The sequence below is a fragment of the Rhopalosiphum maidis genome, chromosome 3 (assembly GCF_003676215.2).
Source record: "Rhopalosiphum maidis isolate BTI-1 chromosome 3, ASM367621v3, whole genome shotgun sequence".
Taxonomy (NCBI): Eukaryota; Metazoa; Arthropoda; class Insecta; order Hemiptera; family Aphididae; genus Rhopalosiphum; species Rhopalosiphum maidis.
This window is the reverse complement of record NC_040879.1, coordinates 41842694-41868569: the sequence shown is the minus strand read 5'-3', so window position 1 is coordinate 41868569 and position 25876 is coordinate 41842694. Positions and strand designations below refer to the sequence as shown.

At 28.8% G+C, this 25876-nt stretch overlaps 1 protein-coding gene across 1 annotated transcript; it reads right to left on the bottom strand.

Moving 5' to 3' along the window:
- Positions 1 to 6988: 6988 nt before the first annotated feature.
- LOC113558953 lies at positions 6989 to 13175 on the bottom strand. The gene is made up of 5 exons (XM_026964545.1): positions 13105 to 13175; positions 10741 to 10932; positions 8891 to 9027; positions 8374 to 8708; positions 6989 to 7340 (listed from the first exon to the last, which is right to left on the bottom strand). Exons 1-5 carry the CDS (start codon positions 13124 to 13126, stop codon positions 6989 to 6991), a joined length of 1038 nt encoding a protein of 345 aa, XP_026820346.1. The 5' UTR covers positions 13127 to 13175.
- Positions 13176 to 25876: the final 12701 nt, after the last annotated feature.

The window sequence follows — 25876 nt, the reverse complement described above, 5'->3', positions numbered from 1 at the left end:
TTTTCACTATATTTTCTATTATTTGTGATACAAAATAAACTTTAAATTAAATTAAATTAAAATACAGTTAAAATAAAAATTATTGTATTAACAAAAAGTATTGTTTACTTAACGTTACCTAAGAAACACTTTGATATACACACTAATGACTATAATTACAAGCGATACATAAAAAAAACATTTCTAAGTATTACACCTTTCGCCTTCTTATAATATGTATCAAAATAAAGTTTTTACTGCATATTTTTTTTTTTATTAACTGTAGAAACTTAAATAAAATGAAGTGTACAAATATAGTTAAGGTTATAATTTATTATTGTTTAAAAATATAAAATAAATAATGATTAAATGGCTACAATTATGAATTAAGTCATCAGTTTTCTAAGTTTTTGAAGCTTGTGAAGTTGAGATTTTGCTCTTATTTTTTTTTGAGTAATTTGTTGGAATGCTAATTAAAATATTTCATCTGGATGAGAAGTCTTTGTTTAATATAAGTTTGCACAACAGGATTATATTTTTCTTCAACTTCCATACGATATGAATTTTTCTTTGTTAAAATTTTGACAACTCCTGGGCCTTAGGAATTTTTTGCTTAGTAATTTTTCTATAAAGCTTTTCAATTCTATAAATTCTGAATTTGAAATCATTACTAGGTAATTATTATAACCACCATAGGATAAACGATTTGTCCATGATAGTACTGAATAATCATGGCCGTTAGGTTTTCTTATCTATATATATGATACATGTTGTCATAATTTGTCATTTGTTTTGTTATAACTCTGGTATGGGACCAGGGACGGCCCGGCCCACTGGGATACCAGGAGCTTCCCGGTGGCCTGATTTATTGGGATTTTTCATTGGCCTGACGGCTTTATCACATTATTTTTTTGAATAATTAGGTAGTTTTTAATTACTTTATACTAAAAAAATATATTATTAATATTTGTAAACTACTATATTACAGTATAAAAATTCTGATTAGAACACCCGTAAAGTAAATTATAATATAATAAGTTATTAGTGGTAATTTTTAGGCTACCAATTACTAATAAATAATAACTAGAATTGCTCATTTAATATGGGTATTTTAAGATGCATAAAAGCATTATTATTATTACTGTGTAGTTTTGTCGGAGAATTAATACCTTTTTCAAATAACTGGACATTTTTAAAAATGTCGATTGCAAATGAGTATGAAATAATGAATTGAGAGATTGAAAATGTAATGTTTATTCTTTTTGGTTTGTTTATTAGTGTTTATAAAATATAATTTGTAATAAAAAATTTAAGCATATAACGGCTAATTGAACTTTTTGTTCAATTGTTTAAAGAGAATACATAGTCATAGAGATAGGTGTAACTAGGCCTTCAGGCTTCAAATTTAATTGAGATGAACAGTCTCACTAAAATATTGATACTAATTGAATGTCTATTTTTTTTTATGTCCTCTTACATATAACAAAAACTAAAATATTAGATACATGAATAATTATAAAATAAATTGGGTAGTATTGATGGGGAGGGATAGAACATAAGCTTAGCCATCCCCTACCCCCACCACTAAAGTAACGGCTTTCAGGTAATCATTGATATGTGGCCTGGGTAATAAATTTTCCTGGCCTGAATTTATCTCCCAGGCCGTCCCTGTATGGGGCAGAATATATTTTATTAATATATTATTATCAATAAAAATTTTTGTTATGATAAACATATTATTATTGTATTTGTATCTCAATGTAACTATTTTATCAATCAGTTACATCAGTTCTTCATTTAAATGTATTGAACTATTTCTCTTAAGCTTTTAAAGAGAGAATCAAAAACATGATATGATTTTTAAACATATTTATTTATATATTATTGTTATTATTATTGTTTTTGGTATAAATAAATAAATATTATTACTATTAAAAAAGCTTTCAAATCTAATACTAGGTTTTAATAGATTTGTATTAAGTTGTTGTACTAGTGGTTCAAAATATTAAAGACCTATCTGTACCAAAAAATGTATACAATATATTTAATATAAGCTGATTATTGCTTATCTTCACTTGTAATTGCTTTTCATAATGTATTGCTAAAATAATACTAACCTACATACACAGATGGTTTAGTAGAATCATCCAATGCTGTTATTTTACTAAACTCTTCATCAATGCTACTGAACTTGGGAGATGATCCAGAAGTATTGTTGTTTTTCATCAATGATTTGTTTCTTTTTAAAATTGTTTTATATCTATTTTCAATTTGAGTTTTTGTAAATGAACAACCTAATACGACCACATCAATGCTTGCAAAATTTTTCAGATGCACGGCAGCAGCAGCACCAATGCCTGCAAAATTTTGTAAGCACTACATGGCAGCAGCAGCACCAATGTCTGCAAAATTTTGTTAAATGTAGAATTTATTGTAGAGTATTTCAACAACAATGATAAATCTTCGTTTAACTACCAGGTGAGCTATAAAACACGAATTCACGAATGAATGTTAGTAGACATTTGTTAGAAACTTAGGAATTCTAGCATGGGTCTTTACCAAAATTAATGAGTAACAATGTAACAAAAAATAAAAATATATATATATATTTTACAATATTACTCAGTCAATCTTTTTAATCATAAAATAAACTATTAAAGTAACCCACACACACTTAAAAACTAAAACCTAAATGCTCAAAAATAGTATGTTATGAATTGTGATCCTATATTGTTAAATCTGTATAACACAAAACTCATAATAATTTTGATTATGTCTAATATGACAAAATATGTATGTATTTGTACTCTTTTATAATATATCTATGACATTACAACACAGTTATAGAAATAGATGATCGAGTGATACACATTTCTAATATAATACAACTAATATTGCTGAAATATAAATAAAAATATTTTTATTTTATACTCTGCTTTTGTTTCTCATTAAAACAAGTAAAAAAAAAAGTAGTAGAGATGGGACATGTTTACTTTGGTGAATTGGTTCAAGAATGCAATTAAATGAACTGGTTCAGACTGTTTAGTGAATCATTTGAGCATAAGAATCATATTTAAACTTATTCATTTGTTTGTGACCACCACTGACAAGTTCATTTAATTTAATAATTAATTGATTCTACAGATAGTTGATTTTTATCGTTATTATACAAAATTAAATTATATTACTTAATTCTAATTTATATATTAAAAATTATAAGTTGTGAGTTTGTAAAGTTTGTAAGATTTGAATACAAAGCATTTTGTATTTACATAATACAGAACGTCCGTACTTTTAATTTAGTAGGTATATAAGTAAGTATGTATATTAACATTATTTTTCGTTTTATTATCTAATTTTGTCAAAATTTTAACTTCAAATGTCTAAAAAAAATTGTGCCTATGTATGTTTCATAGGTGGTAGGTACATATTCTAGCTGTATCTATAATGCCAGGTACTATGTGCGTAGTTGCATGCTGCAAAAATAGTTTAAAAATTATAAAAAGTTTGGCAAAAGATATTTCCTATCACACCTTTACCAAAGACTCTGAACTAGAGCGTTTAAAAACTTAGATTTTGAGAGCCAAACGAGCAGACAAATTTAATCCTCAGTCATCTCATATTTGTTTTGAACACTTGAATGGATAGATCTCTTTATAGATCTTGACTGCTACTGGATGTCGAGTGAACGTTCACATAGATTCAGATCCCTCGGCAGCACATTATTATAATTTATAGTTATTCATACGAATCGCGATGGTTCTCAATAGTTATCGGATTATTCTTGAAAGTATGCAATGACTTATAGATTTTTACATATTTTGAATATTATTTATGACGCGCCCACGGCCATAAATAATTCATGTCTCAATATCAAATATTATTTCTGATAGGTATTTAAAAATATAATTTTTGATTTTTATTCTTTAATAGACAATTAAAAAATATTTACTGTTATAACCTAATGTTTTAATAATATACGCATAAATTCATTCATAAATAAAGCTTTCAAAATGTTAGATTTTGTTTATACACCTAATAAAAAAACGCTTGCCAAGTCAGAGATTGGTATGTAAACTTTCTTGATTTTCAATTTATTAATTGTATGCAATATGTATGTATAATTAGTTTATGTTCATTTTCATTTAGTGAGATAGATCTCTGAAACCGGAGAGTGGATTTTGTTGTTTGTGATCTTGTTATATTCACATAAGCTATTGGGTGTTTTTTTATGTTTTTCAGCTTTATAGCTTTATAGTGAGTTAACGATTGAAGATAAAGTTCTGAAAATCTTCACAGCACTTCTCCTGGCCAATGTGACTCTAACAAGACCCCAAATAACAAAATCCATTCTCAAGTTTTGGTAATCTACCATGTTAAATGCAAATCTAGCAAAAAATAACTATTTTTTTAACTGTGAAAAATTAATTAATTTCTTTGAAAATTTTTAATCTCTTATTTTGTATCTACTTAATAATCCCTTTTTAATAAGCTATCAACCAACTTTTTAGCTATAATAGTTTTGGAGAAATATAAAATAAAAAATCAAGAAAGTAAAATTAAAATGTAAAAAATATAATTAAAAAATAATGTAATTATGTAATTAATGTAATTTAAATGTATTAACTGAAGTTACTGAACATTTCACTTCTCACCTAAAATAGCCATAACTCATAAGTCTGATCACCATCTTAAGTTTTTTATATTAATGAGATTGAAAATGTACAATATCAATTTCTAAAATTATTAATTAAATAAATAATAATTTATAGTAAACTAAAATTAGTATTAGCTTAGAGGGCTTAGACTATTTAGAATCCTGACTCTTATAATTTGCTAATTAGACATTTTATATTATTGGATGTTTTTGTATTTGTAAAATATTTTGTCATGTAATTATTATTATTTATTAAGATTCATGTTTGTCTAGATACACTAAAAAAAAAAAATGAAGTGTGTGGTAGCTAAATTTAAAAAAATAGTAACTTGTGCTAATAATTAACCATCATGTTTGTCATGAGAAACTTTAAATGTTTTAAGTATTATTTATTATTTAAGTAGATTGTATGTATAAACACAATTTAGGGGACTAAAATAGAGCTCATAGGTACTTCAAATGCACTTATAAAAAATTGTGCTTATGTACTTTTAATATTTTTATACACATAAAAAGTAAATTATGTAGGATCTTGTATTACATTTTTAAAAATGTTGAACCATTTATGTAAGAAAAACAAACTAAATACTTGAATATTTGTCATGCTTATATATAGCTCAAAAATTGTTAAAGAATTTTGAAAATTATATTAAAATAAAAATAATAATATAATCATTTGGTCAAAATTTCAAGTGATGTATAATGTTATTTTATTTATTTTAAAATACAAGTATTACAAAATATTAAAAATTGTTTGAGTAGAAATAATTATTTCATGAGTGAATATCTAATGTTATAAAAATGTGTAAAAATAATCATAAAAAATTAATTTGGTTTTATGGTAGAATTTTTTTTTTTTTTAAAGCTGAAAAACATAAAGAACCTTGTATTACATTTTCAAATCTTAGATAATAAAATAACAATTTTATGAATTTCTATCTACAAAATAGCTTGTATATTTTTGAGATTTTAATGAATTTTATCAAAATACTAACTTTAAACACTAGTAAAAAAAAATTATGCCTTAGTATTTTTTTTATAATTTTATAATAATTAATATTTTGTAAAAAGTAATTCAATTTTAATTTATATTGATGAATGTTGAATATATTGACTTTAAGTTACATGTCAAATTAATTTGTTTATTTTTTATATGACTATATAATAATAATATATGACCTGCGAATTACGATAATGTACGTCAATGAAGACATCAAACATTATAAAATAAATAATAATATAAGATTGAGTGGCCCGCGCGTTTATTATATGTTTGATACGTTTCATTACAGTTAAAGGTGGATAATAATTTTAATCGCTCTCGACAGTTGTTAAAGAAATACCTACATAATCTAGTGAATTGTAATGTGCACGGTACAGACGTAGGTTACAACAGCAGTACGATAACATTGATAAGCTATTTCATCTTGTGTTTTTATCAAGCCGTCTTTGTGTGAGTTTAGTCTATAGAAATTTAAAAACAACATAATTATAATATAGGTAAATATTACATCATCAAGCATTAAATCTACAATACACAAATATGAAAAAATTTCAAAATTACACTATGCGATCTTGGATGAACTTTTTTGGTAATGTTATATCTTTGAGTTTATGTCACATGAGCTGAGTATAGAATATTCAGGATAATGGTTACCTTTCCTTTATTTACTTTTGATATACCTACTTCTAAATCTTCTATATCTAATAATCCAATATATCAATATTATTACATTTCATTAATTGTCTACCAGAAATGAACTTAAATGTTGTATATTAAATATTTGCGACTAAAAATATTACGACGGTCAAAAAAAAAAAAACAGTTCGTATAATAATAATACGCATCGGTTTCTCAGAAACTAAAACCCTTCTTTTTGAAATACAAATTAATATAATTACTAACTATATAGTAAATGCTTAAAAAATCGAATTATCAGTCTTATTTTGAAAGAGGGAAAGGGTGAAACACTTAAGAAGCCTTTTATATATTAAAATAATATATTAATTAATAATATTTCTTATTGTTCTTTATTTTTATTTTTTATTTTATTAGATCCAATAAAACTTTTTAATAACATAAATAATTCTTTTTTTTAGTTTTCTATTTTTATAATAATTTGTTTTAATATTGTTATCAAAATTAACAAAATAACATCTACACATCTAATTTTAATATAGCTAAAAAAAAGTTGATAAATGTTCGTGTATACTCGCTATAAAATAAATAAAATACCCATTTTGTTTATTGTCGAAAATTTTTATTTTGAATTCTAGAATATTTTTATAAAAGATAATGTATAAAATAATATTATGCTGATTTGCAACAAATACTTCAAATAAAATAGTTAATTAATCTTTAAATAATTTCGTGATTTGGTCCCATAAGCCAAGTGGCTTTATAGAACCCGTTTTATTATTGTGCCCACGATTAACTAGAATTAAAGAAAACGGATTAATGCCTGCCAACACCGGAACATCGGTTTTAGATGTTGACTTCACATTTGATGCTGAGCGCCTGCGTCTTATTTTCATGTGCTTGATTTCTAATGATTGGCGCAACCTATTTTTATCCTCGGTTGTTGTGGTCGTGTTTGTGCTATCATCTTTTTCGTTTATAGCTGACTGTGAACCATAGAGAAACGAGACTGAACCTCGTCCGCCATCTCCACCAATTATGTAAGATAAGGCATGTCGTTGTTCCCTTTTTGAAAATATAAAAAAAAAACTGATTAAATACCTAATTGAAACAGCAACGCATTCAATGGGTTTTTTTAGTACCGCTAACCAAATAGTATTATATGTATAGTTTATTATTCAATTACTAAATATCATTCATAATACCCCTTGGACCAGTCTTGTAAAAAATACTTTTATTTTATATTTTGAATATATATTCGAATAAATGAGAATTAAGGTATTCAGAATACATATTCGAATACTTAAAAAAGTATTCTTATAGTAGGTATTCGAATACAATTTTTTGCCAGTCAGTTTTGGAATGGTTGGGATTAACGCTTAAAAATAATAATACACCGATACAAGACAAAAAACCATATGCGATACGGGGCCATACGAGATAAAACACCACGGTGTTCATAAATATAATCAAATCATGGACCTATTATATTTCGTTTAATGAATAAAATTAATATTCATAATATATAATTTGCCTGATTAATAAAAGAAAAAGGTCTTGTTATAAATTTAAAACTATTTTTCTGGTTCGAAAAAAGTATTCAAATATAACTATTTAATTTTTAGTTAATATAACTACGAATACATTTATTCGAATACTTTATACAAGATTGCCTTGGATAAACGACATCACTTTTTCAGCCCATTATTATTGATGGACAATATATTTTATTATTTTTCCACAAAACCATTCATAAAACTTCACTTTAATTGTTAATAATATTACTGATAATATATTATTATAAACCGCAAGTAATAAAAAGAGAAATGTGATTTTAAAATACAGTGCCCAATGATCCGTTGAGTTGCAGTGGCACAGTAGAAAATTCTCTACCGTATAAAACCATTGTAAATAGTACTGCTATAGTGCTATAGCAGTAGTAAGTTTTACTAAACGACTATTGAACTACTACTACAGTGTACTTTTTTTAATACTGTTATAAGCAATAGTGCTAGACATGTCACTGTGATATAGGTACTATATTTATTCTAAAATACTATATATATAAGTGATGAGGCGTTTTCGTTACTAGACTAACCTTTTTCCTCTATTCTGAACTGCTGCTTTCCGGGTTGAACCAAATGGGTTGGGTCGATTTCCAAAATTTTGAAGGATGTAGCCCCGTCTCTCAAACCGCTTGGCTATTGATTCTATTGACTCGGTGGTCGTCGTATCTGCCAGAGTTGATGTTAGAGTTGTTGTTTCCAACTTATCGACTCCAGTCTTGTTAAAAAATAGCAACATGGACCCATTTTTAGACTTGGGAATCTTCATCTTTGGGTGAGAAAGTAAGTTTAACAAGCCTTTACATGAATCGTTCTCGCTAACCGCCATTCGCAATGTAGTGGCGCTTTCATTGCCTGTCTTGTACAACTGCGATAAATGAGAATGAGATAATGAAAAAATAATTAACCAATATTATTTAAGCAAGCTCAGATTAGAGGAAATTACATTTTTAGCCAAAAATGGACTAATTATGTAATTAAATTGAAAAATGAGATAATCGATCTGATTATTAAGTAAATTATCAATGAATTTAAATTAAATATACTTACAGCACACCTGTGATCAGGATTTCCTGTCTTGTTAGGTGCTCCATCATATAACTTTATATACTTCATACGTCCCTCGTTGATGTCTTCTGTCGGCGAAAGTGATTTTTCCAGGCAGTAAAAATTCAAATAATCGATCCCTAAATAATGTGCCCGCGCCGATAAAACAAATTATAAGAGCTCAATAAATATGGTATGGTGTGAATGTATGATATTAAACTACAGTAGAAACCGTTTATAATAACATCGGTTGTAGTGACATTGTGTGTAATGACCTTAGATTAAGGTCCCAGCAAAACTCCTATATTGTATGTACTAATTTGTATCAATCATTATGACGTTTATATCATAACTATAAGGGTTTTATGACGGTTATTTTTGGTTATATTGGACAAATATTGTATCTATAATGACTTTACTTTAAACTTGTATTTTTACCCAGTGATTGTATACTCTGTGCTTCAATCAATGGATCAAGGCGTAAAAAATGTACAAAAACTTATTTTTGAAAAAGTTTGGTGCTAAATATGATCAATAATATTGAAAACAAAATTGAAACGAATATCAGCGTATTTATGTTTATTTATATGGTATATTACTGATTTTTAAAGCTTGGGAAAAAGTATCAAAAATTACAATTTGAAATTGTTTTCATCACGCTGGTTTCAATAATGCAATATTACAATAAGCGGTCCAAAGAGAACAAGAAGTTTCCCAAACATAAATGATTATGTTAACTTTGATAATGATGTGCTAACTTCAAAACCATTAAGTGATCAAGAAATTATTTTTTCATTGATTAACCAACCCGGAGAACCCGAGGAAGACGATAATGGTGAAAAAGCTGATGCTTCCGATGAAGATTTATCTATTAGTGCAGTGTTCAATACAGTAAAAATGTTAGCAAACTATATGGCTCTGAATAATGTAAGTCCAAAGATAAATTCTGAAGAACTAGAAAAAAATAGAGCGTGATTTTTATACAAAGTTCAATTTAAAATAACAAATTGTTTTAAAATAATAATTGAATTAATTAATTTAAATATGTATATAATTAAAAGTTTTTATCTTTACTTTTTTTTCTATATTATACATTGCATAAATAAATAATAATAATAATATGTATTGAAATTACAATTTTTTTTCGTCATTTTGGTTATAATGACAACCGGTTATTATGACCCATTTTCTTTAGTCCCTTAAACGTCATTATAAACGGTTTCTACTTTATATATTAATTCCTTATTTTAAGAGAGTCACAACTGTCAATCATTATCAGTGATAATTTGTGGATCTTGAATGAAAATATTATATATAATATTTAAATTGTTGAATGTCTTTAAAGTTTGATAAAAAAATATATGTGGTTTAAAAACTAATTAATTTGTTGGTTTAAATTAACGGAGTATCTTCGTTAATATTATAAATTTAATTTAACCAGATAATGTCGTTTAAGTACTTTTTATGCCTTGTAAAATCATTAGAAAATAACATTCATAAAAAATAAAAAGATATATATTTACAAATTGTATTTATTATTTTTTTAAACTGAACATTTTTAATTAAGTACCTACATGATTATTTATTTTTTGTAATAAGTATATAGTGCTGTATCATCAAGTATGATATTGAACTTTTTAGCTGAATGTTACATACTCGTACTGGCATATATATGATATTTTACGGAGAATGTGGAATATTGGAAAATTGTATATTGCCTTGATAATATAAATTTTCAATTAAATAATTCACGTTATTAGTGTTTTATTATTATTAAACGAGAAAAGCTCTCCTAATTACGGCCACAGCGCAGAATCCTTTATTTCACCAAAATTATGATTTGTGATACTTACCCTGATTTTGGCAACGTTGCCCGACATTTTCTATACTATTAAACCACAGGCTGAATGATTGTCTCATTACGCCACTAGAATTGTAGTTGATATAGGCACAACCGCCATTCAACGTCGTATTCGAATTTATCACGCTCACTTGATATACCGCAGATTCAAGTGATGGGCATCCATTTAAGATTTTTGGAGTGACTGTAATACACAATAAATAAAAGTTAATCAGTTGGTTTGATTTTTATGATGGTTTAGGTAGGTGTGTCATGAGAAAAATTATTTGTAAAAAAAAAATTAGTAACAACCCAGTTTTTTTCACTACGGCTGTTCCATAATAATAAACTATTACCATCAACGATAATTGTTCATTGCTGTTTAACAAGTTTTATCATTTTTTGAATAAAGTGACAACGCTCACATTTGTAACCGATGTGTAGAGTTCTGTTCTTTTTCTTTAAAAAAACTTCAACTACAATAAGTCAGTACCTCAATGTTCTACAAACTGCGATCGGCCTACCACAGACAATACCAACGTATTCCGCCGTAGCCGCGTCATAACTTCTTAAACCTAACCGGAAAACCAAGCTACCCAATAATAAAAACTTAAAATTTTAGTGGTTTTAAAGGAAAAGAGCGAAAATATAAAAAAGTAGCTTTCATTTTAAATTATAATAATTATTACGGAAAAGTCAAAAGAGTAAATAATTGTGATGATAGATGTTGCAATAAATAATTCCATAAAAAATAAACACAATTTTTAAAGGACTTATTTTTTTTTTCGAATAAAGTAATCAAATGTATTTAAGAGTACCTCATAATCTTTCCATTTGTATAATTTTCACATTTTGGTTTAATATTAATGAACTAATAACAATTATCCCATATATCACCGCCACGCGTCACGATTTGATAGTTAGATAATAATATTATGCAAGTCCTCACCAGTTTCTAATGATAGCTACGAGTTAGATAAAATTAAATAACTAATTTAGGTGTTAAAAATCTATAGGTATTAGGTACACGATTTCACGATCGCCCAAACAATATTACACACGTTTGCTGCAGTGAATGTATGGTAAATTCGTAATACCTATAATTTATTTATGTAATTTTTTTCTAAAAGATTAAACCGAAATGTGATATAATTATACGACTGGAAATATTATGAGGTATTCTTAAATACATTTGATTAGTTCATTCGAAAAAAAAATAAGTTTATTAGCAGTTATTTTAAGTTAAACCGAACTAAAAATTGATAAATATTATCGTGTATTATGTAATATCATATATCGGCCGCGGTGAACGAATAGTCACGAATTAAATAGATACACGAATTTTAGTTGTATCATTGTTTTAGACTCTTTTCTATTTATTACGATAATATAATAATTATTGATTTTTTTTTAGTTGGCTGGTCCTTTAATATATTTAAATAATTATATAATGCAAAATTATATTTATATCTAAATTATTATCTATTTATTTACATGTTGTCACGGCATACGTCCTTACTATAATCTAATATTTATAGTACGGTTAAGTATTATAAAATATAAATTAGCAGTATACATTTATTTTAGAAGAGATTTTATTGTCCACGACAAGTAAATTAAATAATAATAATTTTGTTATCGTTATTACCAGAGGAACCAAAAATAAACTAAAAAATCAATGTTCGTTATTAATGTCAACATTATTCAAGTCCTTCATTAAAAGCTGAAATCCGAAATTAAATGTAGCCATATTCATAATTCATCTCAACGAATATTGATATAACTTTTATTGAAATTAGTTTTTAGTAAAGCTTTTTATACATTCATAAAGAATATAAGTAGCTGGGTTCATTTTTATATATATACATAATATATTATATAGCTGTAGACTTAATTTCTAACTTCAAAATATCTTGTAATTAGTTGCTATATTAATGACATTTGTTAAAATATTAAGTTCAAACGCTCATAAAATGTTTTTATAGAAAAAAGTTTAATTTTTTTCTAGTTCAAATTAAAAACATTTAAAGAGAAACGTATTAAAAAAATGTTGACGATCGATATTTTTATCAACAAATATAAAAAAAACGAAAATTTCACATTTTTTTTTTTAAAGAGGTATTTTTTGATTTTTTAAATAACCATTATATTAATTTTACTACTATAAAATATGTTAAAGTGTAAAATACAACTATTTTTAGTGCTTCAAAAGGTAATGGAACACAAAAAAGCCATATCATCGCAAATCAATACGTTCATCAAAATTCTCCGTTTAGAATCAAAATTGTAAAAATGTTTTCCATAAATAATAACAAGAATAATATTACAGTTATAATCTAACAAAAAACGAAATGAGAAAATTAATATACGTATTTACCTTCTGGCAAAATAGTTTGCATGTCGGCTCCGCCACTGATAATACTGATGATGGTAGTTATCAGAAAAACAGCTATTGACATCATGGTGTTGCCTTTTTGTTACTGCAAGTCGAGAAAGCAAACAAATAGTATCAGAAAAACAAACGGCGTGAATAAAATTAAATATCCGGATAGTTGAAAAAACGTGCTAGGAAGACTGGCGTAGTAGCGAACAAGGTGGTGAGTGGAATGCGCACCGATTGTGATACACCATCTGCAAGATAATTGTATAAGCCACCTCGATGGCGGTAGTGGTGGTAGCTGTTTACCACCACCGCCAGCATTTAGAAACAACATCACGGGCTTGCAGCCCTACCGCTCGCCAAACAATAATAAAAGAATTTGTACCCGCACGCACACGTTCGGTGCTCATACGCATGGTGTAAAAATTCAGATGACAATACATTTTCTAAAACGCAGCGGCAGGCCGTTATTATTTAAGCCATAAACTGTTTACGGAATGTTAAAACGAAATTCCGATAAAATCCTACCAACTTAATATTATTACTATTATTATTTCAATAACAATAACTTTTGGTTATAAATATTTTAAATTATATTTATATAAAATAATTACATAAAATGTATTTATTTAGTCATTTGTTTTATTTTAAATTAATCTTAACTTTTTTGGAATTTACTTATTCAATTGTTTTAATTTTAATAGAAATGAATAAAAGCCAAATTAAATTTGAAAATGTTCTAAATGGGGAAATAATATGCCTAATATAAATCGAGGTTTATTTGAAGAAAATATTAATTACAACTTAAAAATAAGTATATTGATGTCCGGACCATGTACAGTGTACACCAACAAGCCAACACCACGCTTTCTATAAAATATCCACGGAAAACAATTTTCTATCTACAAAATATTATCAAATGACTTGAGTCTAGATTAAGATTCCTAGAATTAATACATATTACTATTACAATTACCTACCTATATATATTATAGAATTAAAACCTATATAAATAACAGATATCATATTAAGAAAAACACTGTTAAAGAGTTCTCGTAGGTCACCACACGAGCCTGCTCAGTAAAGCCCATTTATACTATTAAAATAAATGAAAATAAAAAAATATTAAAAAACAATAGGTAATTGTTTTTGAAATAATGTGTAACTTACGTTAAATCGATCATCTGGTATATTTATTATTCTAATATAACTACTCTATTGTTTCCTCCGACCTGCAGGCAGGAGTGGCTCCAGAGACTTGGTTAGTAATTTTGATTTTATTTATTATTTTCGGTATTTTCGTAATCCATATAGAAATGTGTGCTACGCAATTATTCTTTTAAACATAATACCATAGTATATTAGTACATTTCTTATTAATTTATGGTTATAGGTTCTCCATAATGTACATAATATAGATAGCATGTACAATCATCATACCTCTAACTACATACTCGTACGAGTTGTACGTGTCTATGACAGTCGATAGTATAATATGTTTTTTCAACAATATACAATTTTTTAGAAATACGGGCCGGGGGAGGGAGGCAGCCATTTGGGCCACAGTTGGAGCCACTCCTGCGCCTGCCACATACACTCATAGGTAGCAGCTGTTCAACAGTGTACCGACAAAGTCGTGAGTTATTTATTATATTGTTATTTTTACATATTGTTATTATTACTGTCACTGGTTGTACCGAACTGGAAATTTGGTTGTACTTATTATATAACATCCTATATATTTACCTTTATTTTTATTTGAGTTACCTATCTGTTTACTACTTTTAAGATTATACTTACACACGCACACGCACGCATACAAAAACACACATACACACACCACCCGCACTCTAGCACTCACAGGATTTGCTCGGTGACCTTGGCCACTTCCTGTCGAGTACTATATACATATAGTTTACACTGGTCGGTTGGCGTAGAGTGGCGTACGAAGTGTTTGATTACCAGGGCGCGCGTATTATAAAATAATTCATCCTTGCCATCATTATTACCGTTCACCCTTTTTAACCACCCTTACTTTTGAATAAGATATTATTTTGTTTTTATAGTTTTTGAAGGTTAAATTAATAAAAATGTATTAATATAAATAATTTTAGAAAATTCTAAAGAAATAATGTTAATAACTGTCAAGTTTATCTAATAGATAAAACATACTATGTGTTACTAGTGTCTACAATGCCCTGTGATTTTTTTCCAACATCATACTAAACATGAAGTCGTTTAAATTAGTAAAAATATTTTTCTGCTCTTATTCAACATAAAAATCATATTATTTCAGTATACAACCAAATATTATTTAGTCAGTGTCCCATCTACCTGGTCAGTAATCATACAAGTTATTTAATGCGAGGCGACTTGATGGCGCCGATCGAGTATTGATAATTCAATGACGTCTTTAAAACTCTCAAAAATAAAATACAGCCAGTACAACCATATATTATTTGTCCAGTGTCCCACCTACCTGATCAGTAGTTATGCAGGTTATATGCGAGGCGACTTGATGGCGCCGGTCGAGTATTGATAATTCAATGACATCTTTAAAACTCAAAAATAAAATACAGCCAGTACAACCATATATTATTTGTCCAGTGTCCCACCTACCTGATCAGTAGTTATGCAGGTTATATGCGAGGCGACTTGATGGCGCCGGTCGTGTATTGATAATTCAATGATGTCTTTGAAACTGTTTAAAATAAAATATAGGCAGTATAACCATTTATTGTTATGTCTTTTATATAGATGCTCAAAATCATTTATAGTAGGCCTTCGATTGTGTAGTTACCCTATATGTAGATGTATACATCTGACCAGCATTTCTATAGGCTACCCTCTGCGGTACAAACTGTCAAAAATGCATTATCGTCATTAATATAATGGAAAAGTGTGTATAATAATAATAATAATACCACCGATTTTATAATATGAACAATATAAATGCCATTAATCTTATCAGCGTAGAAAAAGAACATCTGCCGTACTTGCATTCGACGTTAGTCGAAAAAGATGCATTATTTATTTGTGTGTATTTTTGTAAGTCTTTTATGTTCATATGCAGTTAAAACGTTTGGCCGCTTCAGAATAGTTTTTAAAATATGGGGCACCACAATTGTATCTTCCAAATACCGATGTGAATACTTTTGTATTAATATGGAATACTCCAATACTATTGTATGCTTCTAAACTTATATAAGTGATGTACATTTATTATTTACTTATACTGGCACCCCTTAAAATTTATCTATTCTTTATTTATAATGCTGACAAATATAATTTTCAAGAAGATTCCCACTGTGCAATGGAATATTTCGGCAATGTTTTTATAATATTAATTTGTAACTTGTAATATTACATGTAAAGTGATATTTACATAATTTTAATGTGAATGGAACTGCTTATGTCCTGAGAAAGTAACTTCAATTGTAATAAGAATACGATGTTTTTTATTAACATTCTATACACGTTACAGGCAACATTTCATAAACGTTACAAGTAATATTCCATGAACGTTTCAAGTAATACTCTATGCACGTTACAAATATTTCCAATTTTACTATTCCCAAATCTAATATTTCCATTCCAATTTTTCCAATTTTAATATTTTTCGAAAAAAATAATTATTAAAAAAAATCTAAATCCTAATCTAATTGTTGTAAGCTATTAGTGTATAGTCACTAGTCATGTCATTTAGATAATAGTCTCGAAATAATAATAAATGAATAGCCGCCATTCTCCATGAGATGTTAAAAGTTCTATTTTCATCATCAACTTTACGCTTTTTCGCGGACATTATTAAGCACTTCGAAAATACAAAAATAATAAATTCAACGACAGCACGACACGAATGATAAGCAACTGATATAATTAAATAGATCGGTACAAACAGCTATGGTTAAATGCTATAAGTATACATATGTATGTATATACTATATTATGACATTTATAAATTTAACGATGTTCAATACACGACTCGTATGTTATCATTTTTATTGCTTGGTTAATCGGATATTTATCGTTCGGTATCGATTATCGAATGTCTTTGTACCTTATTGTTTAGTTTCATTTTGACAGTTGTAACCAAATGTGTAATTTTTCGTATATTAACGTGTATTATTTGTACATTAAATCGCATTCATATTAACCAAGCGTATTCATTATAATTATGGCTGAAATTATAAATTCCAATGGAAAAGGAAAGCTTCTTCATGTTGATGGATATCTCTATTATAAACATTCGGAAAACCAAGGTCAATTTTATTGGTGTTGTCGTAAAAAAAGTGAATGATCTGCTCGGGCTATAATGAGTAATTCTGGACATAATATAATAATCCATAAAGGCCCTCAAAGTTTTATACATGACCACTTACTGAATTTAGAAGAAGTTTATGCCTTAAAAGTTATAACAGATATAAAAAGAAAAGCAAGTGAATATCCTGAAGCACCCCCTGCACTAAACTTGAGAACAGAATTGCAACAAGTACCAGCTGAAATTTTAGCAGAACTTCCTGAGCGTCAAAATATAAGGAAGGGAATAACACGACAACGTGTAAACAATATGCCTTCGAACCCTCGAAGTATGAACGAACTGCATGAATTATCAATTAAGTTTAAACAAACTATAGCAGGAGAACAATTTTTATTATACAATTCATTTGAAGATATCGATTATCAGTTAACATGTGGAAGAATAATAATTTTTGCAACAAAAGACAATTTGAGACTTTTAATGAATAGCCCTACCTGGTTTGTTGACGGAACATTTAAAGTTGTTCCAACAATATTTTTTCAATTGTTTACCATACTAGGACCCACCACACAGATAACTAATGGAACTGATCAAGTTATTGGACTTCCGTTGGTATATGCATTACTGGAGTCAAAAGAAGAAGCAGCGTATTCCAAAGTATATGAAGTTATACTTTCAGAGGTACAAAAATTTGGAATAAATTTTATAAAACCACAATTTGTGATAACGGATTTCGAACAATCAATAATAAATGCGACGAAGAAAATAATTGGAGTGAAATACACACTTGTTTATTTCATCTTTGTCAAAGTCTTTATCGTCGTATATAGGCAGAAGAGTTACAAAGTCAGTATAACAATCCAGAAAATCGTAGCATAAAGATCGCAGCTCAGATGACCGGTGCTTTAGCGTTAGTGCCACCAGAAAAAGTAGTCAAATAGTTTGACATTTTATTAGAACAAGTACCAAACGAGTATATGCCAATTGCAGAATATTTTAAGGTAAATTATTTTTTAATATAAATAATATAACATTCAAATTTTAAATATAACTTATAACTTAAATATTTAATGTAGATAAATACATCCGTGGATGGTTCCTCCAAGCCAGAAGTTGGAGGAAAGGAACTGAACCCAGATTCCCTCCAAAGCTGTGGAACCAGTACCATTCAGTACTCCAACGATTGGCAAGAACAAATAATTTGTTAGAAGGCTAATATAATCGGTTCCAAGTGGTTGTTGGACGACAACATCCTAGCATCTACACATTTTTCAATGAACTTGGAAAAGAACAAGTTGACACTGAGTGCATGTTAAGACAACTGAATCTGGGACAAAAAATAAGGAAATTTCGTAATAAGGTACAACTGAAAATAGAGGAACGAATATATAATATTGTTACTAAATACGGCGAATTTGTTAATAACAATGATATTATTGCATACCTCACGGCTATTGGTTATAATTTAAAATTTTAATACACTTATTTGTTTATAGTAATTTTATTTTAAATTATACTTTTTATACTTATAACTTATACATTTTAAAATTAACAATAAATTATTCCTATTTTGAATTGGGAATATGATTACGAAAAAAAATAAATAACTTTTTGAAAAAATAATATTGTGAAAAACGAATTTTTGAGAAAAATGGTATTGTGAAAAAGAACTTTTGGGGAAAAAAAAATGTAACAGATTGAAAATAGTGTCTCCCTACCATTTATTTCTTTATCTTTATTAAGATTCTTTTTTTAACGGTTATAACCTAGTGTTCTTTTGATTTATTAATTTTTGCAGTTCTAATTTTACATCTTACAATCTATTGTTTTCCTGGTCACATATTTAAGAATTATGATGAACATGTAGGTAATCTAAATAATATAAAATAAAAATATAATGTAAGTATGCTTGACATTATTGAAGACAGAAATATGTATTTAAATACATTCTTTTAAAATTATTATGAATACCTACTAAAATATATGAATGCACTATACACTATACAAGATAGAAATGATCTACATGAAAAACTGATAAATGATAATGATATTAATATCATTTTCATAAATTACTGATCAGAGATAGGTATATAAGATTTGTTGACAACACGAAATATATTTGACGGTCTCGCCAGTGGTACGCCGGGCATATTGCTATTTGTGTTGCTCCGTGTTATCATATTTCTACCGTCCTTAAACCTTAACAAAATCACATAATTTTTTACATCAATCGATGCAACTATTAATTTCCAATAACCTAGTTCTAAAATCAACTACCCCAGGGGTTCCAGAAAACATCAAATTCGTAAATATTAAATACATTCATTATTAATTACAATAGTTACCTTATTTACCAATATCCTAGGAACGGTGACCTTTGTACCTTGATTAGAAGCTGTCACTATGCTGATCAACCATAAAGTATTGCCAATTAAAATAAAAAATAATCAAGTTATTAAAACAAATACACAATCAAACGACAACTATCATCAACATCTCCCAAACCTCCGTCCTCACTAACAGCAAATATTACCAATAAATCAAAACAATTTATCACTCCCAATCGCTATAATATTCTTACTCCAACTGAAAATGAATCGACCGTTCTTGATAATCATGTTAACGGTAACCCACCTGCTTCTTCCAATCCAAAGGATGAATTCGATACTTCCATACATACATCAAAGAACAACATGCCGCCTTCCATATTCATAAAAGGCATAATCGATTTTTCTTGTCTACTAAACGACGTATGTCTCACCAGCCCACCCCATTTGTAAAATTGCAAGTTTTTCATATGCAAACTTTAGTACGCCATTTGAATGCATTTGTATGACACATTTCAACCCTTAGGTACACAGGGAGATTCACCCCTACCTCTAAAGGTGATTAAAAAGCGTCCCATTTAGACCTTAACAAATTATTCGTAAGGTACGCCGTAACGCCCCAATTATAACCAAACATCAGTCCATATAACTCAGAATTCCTTTGAGGTTTGAGATCAATCATGGTTTTTTATTTCTTATCAATTGTTACTTTACTTTTATCAAGATAATGCATTTAATAAAAATTATGGACTATCTAAGATAAGTGTAAAAATAATTTATTTTATTAGTTATTGTATAAATAGTCATACTGTAGATTAATAGGTATTAAATATTTATTGTTCTTCATAACCTTACCCTATATTAATATTTATAACTTATTTTAGTTTAAAATACATAGGTATTAGGTACCAATGTATAATGCTTTCTACGCCTATATGGATATTCGAGTATCTTGTGAATCACTTCCTATATTTAGTACCGAAAAGACACAAGCGACGCGTATCCTACTACATGTATTTTACCAGTCTCATGCGACTTTCAAGGAAGGCCGCCTGTCGTCTAGGTCGCCAGCGTCTCCCGAATATTTACAATAGTTTTCCAGTGTCTCCCAATGTTTTTCTTTTAAATATTATCTAGCTGAAATATATAACTACTTCAGAAACATCTCACATTGTGTGTATTTTTCTATGCTACAACAGTGGCTTTTACAGTTAGAATATTTTTCTAATTTATCTAGTTTTTTCCAATTATTAAAACTATTTTTTTTTATATGTCTTCTGTTGTATTTAAATTATCAAACTGTCTTAATATAAAACATAGTATAGAATCTTGATGTTCACTATATTCGATCCAGAAATAATTTTCGTAGTATTTTTTTAATGGATAAGATAAAATTGGTTGTTTTAGACCAGAATCCAAACTTTCTAAATCTATTATTGGATAACTAATAAATTGCTTATTAACGGAAATGAAATTATTTTAATTTTCAGAGTTATTAAACATAAAAAATTGTTACCGAGATTGTTTTCTGGATTTTCTATTGGTTTTGAACCAATCAGTTTTATTATTTGTAGAAGTATTGATGAAAAATTTTCTGATATCGAGACGTTTCATGTATTACCAGTGAAATAATATTACGTTTGCATACGTACCTATTTGTACTATTTTGTAGGTAAATAAATTGTAGTAAATTACTCAACATTCACGTATCAGTGTATCATGCACGCATAAACACTGATGTTAAAATTAAATAATAATAATATTATCATGTAGACTATCTTGCTCAATTCACTATCTACAATATTGATAACAATACCCGGCGTAGGGAAAGTGGCGTCCTCACCGCCCGGTGCATTATAGTAAATGCACCGCAATAGCTCTACCCTAACCTTAACGGGTTGAGGTAGTCTGGTCCTCCAGGTTGGGGGTTTGGCGACGGGCTATCAACCCGTCACTGTAAAAAAACAACTTTATTCAGGAAACAAATATAATGCCTCGGATTAGTGGATTATAGGACTCTAGACTGGAAAATTAGAAATCTACGTTTTGGTACTTGGAATATACGGACTTTATTTAAACCCGACGCAGTTAGAACATTGGTAAATGAGGTGGTGAAGTATAGACTTGGAATTGTTGTATTACAAGAATTAAGATGGAGTGACACTGGATCAATGCAATTAAAAAATACTACAATCTTTTATGGAGCATGTAATAATAGAAGATTTGGAGGGAGCGGCTTTGCCGTAAATAAAGCATACTTCAACTCTGTTAAAGACTTTAAAGTAATAAGTCCTAGAATGATTGTACTGACGATAGCAGACAGATAGTTTAATATAACATTTGTAAATGTACATGCTCCAACAGAGGAAAAGGATGAAGTAGAGAAAGATGAATTTTACTCATTACTCAATAACGTCTTGAATCGGCAAATAGTATTCAAATTATTCTAGGAGATTTCAATGCGAAAATTGGGAAAGAAAATTACTTTAAACCTATAATAGGTATGCATAGTTTACACGAAATATCGAATGACAATGGATGTAGACTAGTAGCTCTTGCCACGGAAAGGGACCTTAGAATAAAAAGCACTATGTTTAAACACAAAAATATCCATAAAGGTACGTGTAGGTCCCCTAACGGACTATATGTCAATCAAATTGATCATGGGTTGGTAAACTCAAAATTTGCAAACACAGTGCTAGACGTAAAAAGTGTACGAGGAGCTGACTGTGATACAGACCATATATTAGTAGTGGGTAAATTGAAAGTTACACTCAAAAAGACACGTAGTTCAAAGAAAACAGGAACTAAAGGGCGTTTTGATATTCAAAAACTCGATGAGCCCACTTTCCGTGATATGTACCAATCACGAATAGATAGAAAAATAAGATCCCAATCAATGTGGTGGGAAAATAAAGGAATAGAGGAAAGATGGAAAAAGCTGAAGAGTGTAATTCAAGACACAGCCTTAGAGACGATAGAGAGAGAACGGCGAGTAAAGAAACTATGGTTCAATAAGATCTGTGAGGAAGCCATACAAAGGAGAAAGATCGCTAAGAATAATTGGCTAAACGATACGGATAATAGAGAAAAATTGACACAGTACAAGACTAGGCAAAGGGAAGCAAGTAATATATTTAGATGCGAGAAAAGAAAACACGTACAAAATTTATTATGAGAAGTAGATCATGATTATGCAAATCACAAAACTCGGAACTTATACAAGAAGATAAATGCTCTGAGTAAAAATTACAAGCGAGCCGAGAAATTTCTAAGAAACGAAGACGGTACATTAATTACGACTGATGATGAATTATCAGATAAGTGGGATTGATACTTTAGCGAGCTCTTAAACTGTCCCGAACCTGAGGATCCATTCCCATTTGATGCAGGTTCCCTGAAAAACCTAACAAATTGCCCAGCTCCAACAAAAGAAGAGATTTCACTGCAAATAAGGTTTTTGAAGAACCACAAAGCCCCTGGAGAAGGTGGAATTACCGGGGAACTGTTAAAGAACGTGGAAAATGAACTAACTAAGTACATATATTTGTTGGTGAAGGAGATTTGGGTAAAGGAGGTGATTCCCGAAGATTGGAAAACGGCAATTATTTATCCTATTTACAAGTACGGGGATAGACAATTTATTTTATGTAATTACAGAGGTATAGCCCCACTTAATGTCACGTATAAAATATTGTCAAACTGTATTTTAGACAGAGTGAGACCATTGGCAGAGGAATTACTGGGAGACTACCAGGCAGGTTTTAAGAAAAATAGATCGACGATTGACCAAATATTCATATTAAGACAAATACTACAAAAGATGAGGGAATTTAATAAAGAAGTGCACATGATATTTATTGATTTTAAAAAGGCCCACGACTGCATTCATTGTGAATCTTTGACGTCTATACTAGAGCAATATGGTCTCCCACTATGGTCAATCTCATAAAGGCAAGCGCCATGAATACGGAAATAAAAGTACAGGTAGGAAACTCCTTATCAAAAGCAGCCCAAGTAAGAACAGGATTAAGACAAGGAGACGCATTATCTCCCATTTTATTTAACGTAGCACTGGAAAAAGTGATACAAAGCACTAGTTTTGAACACGGTGGTGTACAAATAGGCGAGACAAAGACAAGTCTTTTGGCGTACGCGGATGATTTAGTGCTGTTAGCAGAAAATAAAGAAGAGCTCATTGAACAATCTCAAGAATTACTTGAGGCAGCAAAAAGATTTAGGTTAGAAATAAACGTGGAAAAACAAAGTACATGATAGCTCAGAGGTCGGTGTTGCCGGAGGATGTACACACTCATCTGGAAGTGGGGGCATATAAATTTAACAGAGTACAAAAATTCCAGTACCTAGGTACACTTATAACTCAAAATAATGAAATACAAGAGGAGATAAAAGCAAGAATACGTGCAGGCATTAGATGCTATTTCGGATTGAACAAGCTGTTTAAATCCAGAATACTGTCTAAGAACCTAAAGATACAACTGTAAAGAACACTTATTCGACCAGTGGTGATGTATGGATGCGAAACTTGGGCGCTTCATAAGATACAGCAGAATAACCTCTTAGTATTTGAACGAAAAGTTCTGATGTCGATTTTTGGCCCTTGCATAGATAGTCATACAGGAGGGTAGAGAATCAGACATAATGTGGAAATTAGAGAGCTATATCAGAAATCAAACATAGTCGACGATATAAGAAAGAGGCGGCCACAAACAAAGTGGCATTGATGTCAGCAATCGTTCAATGTTTCACACAATACTCTTCTCTTAATCAATATTTGCTCATTTGTGCTGAATTAATTTTAGGTAAATTATTTTGTGATTCACACTGGCTACCAAATTGTGATTGGTAGATGTGGCGCATTTTGTTAAGTTGGTCAGTAAATGGGTCCCATTAAAATCTATACCTATAAAAGTTAGAGAAGTTATTTTACGCAGTATATGTGCAATCATAAAAAGACAGTGCATTACAGAAATATATTCTATTCTTTTATCATTATTTATTGTATTAATAAACGAAACAGACGGGGCATTTTTATCAACAGTTTTCTATTCATGGTTATAAAAATAATTCATATGTTCCTTTAGTATTTTGCCTACTTCAAGAAAAATAAAAAGATACTATTTAATATTAAAACATTAAAATCAATTTTCCTTTATTGTTCTGATCATGGATTGCAATTTAAGCCAACACACGTTATTGTCGATTTTGAAAAAGGACTTCAAGAAGGAATTAAGCATACTCGTACAAGGGCTGACATCGAAATTGTAGGATGTAAATTTCACTTTTCGCAATCATGATGGCAAAAAATTCAGAAAGTAGGCTTAAGTAAAGATTATAAAAATAAGACTTCTGAAATAGGCAAATGGCTAAGAAATATATTTGGAATGCCATTTTTAAATCCAGAAGAAGTAGGTGAAAATAGTATTTATAAAATACTATACGTAGAAATTCCGTTCAATGACAATAGTGAAATTCGTGTGACGAATCTGATAATGACGAGGATTACTGTTTACCTTCACTTGAAGTTGTAATTTCCGTATCTTCATCATATACGGAATATGAAAACTCAGAAATTTTGAACTTAGATAATAATAATAATATTTATTTATTACCCTTACCATTAAAAAAAACTCGATTATCAATTAAAAAATAAAGTTGTTGAAATTCCAAATAAAGTACCAGTTAGTCGTCTTCAACTTTTTTCTAATTTTAATTTTGAGGAAGTTGATATGTCAGGGATTCAGCCACTACCTACCACTTCTCCAAGTGAAAATTATCTACCTCAAATAAATATACAACTAAACCACAATGAAATCAATATTCTATTCATACCACCAATTTGGTCAAAAAAAAAAAATAATAAAATGTATTCAAATCCTATATTCATTAGTTTAGAATGCGCCACAAATATTATAGAAAATCTATTTGTACACCAATTAGTATTTTCAATATATTATTTAACGATGAGATTATAAATTTAATTGTTTTTCAAACAAATAAAAACTGGAAAATCATTTATACGAACAAATTTATTAGAAATAAAAACTTTTATCGGAATAAATCTTTTAATGGTAATAAAAAGGTAGTGTAGTTACATGGTCATCTCCGCCAGATTTACACGATGCATATATTAGTAGTCTTATGCCCGTCAACCATTTTG

Coding starts and splice junctions, on each gene's coding strand:
- LOC113558953 (XM_026964545.1), bottom strand. CDS start 13,126: ATGCAAACTATTTTGCCAGAAG. Junction 10,933..13,104: donor GCAAACTATTTTGCCAGAAG/GTAAATACGTAT, acceptor TGTGTATTACAG/TCACTCCAAAAATCTTAAAT. Junction 8,709..8,890: donor ATCCTGATCACAGGTGTGCT/GTAAGTATATTT, acceptor CATTTATCGCAG/TTGTACAAGACAGGCAATGA.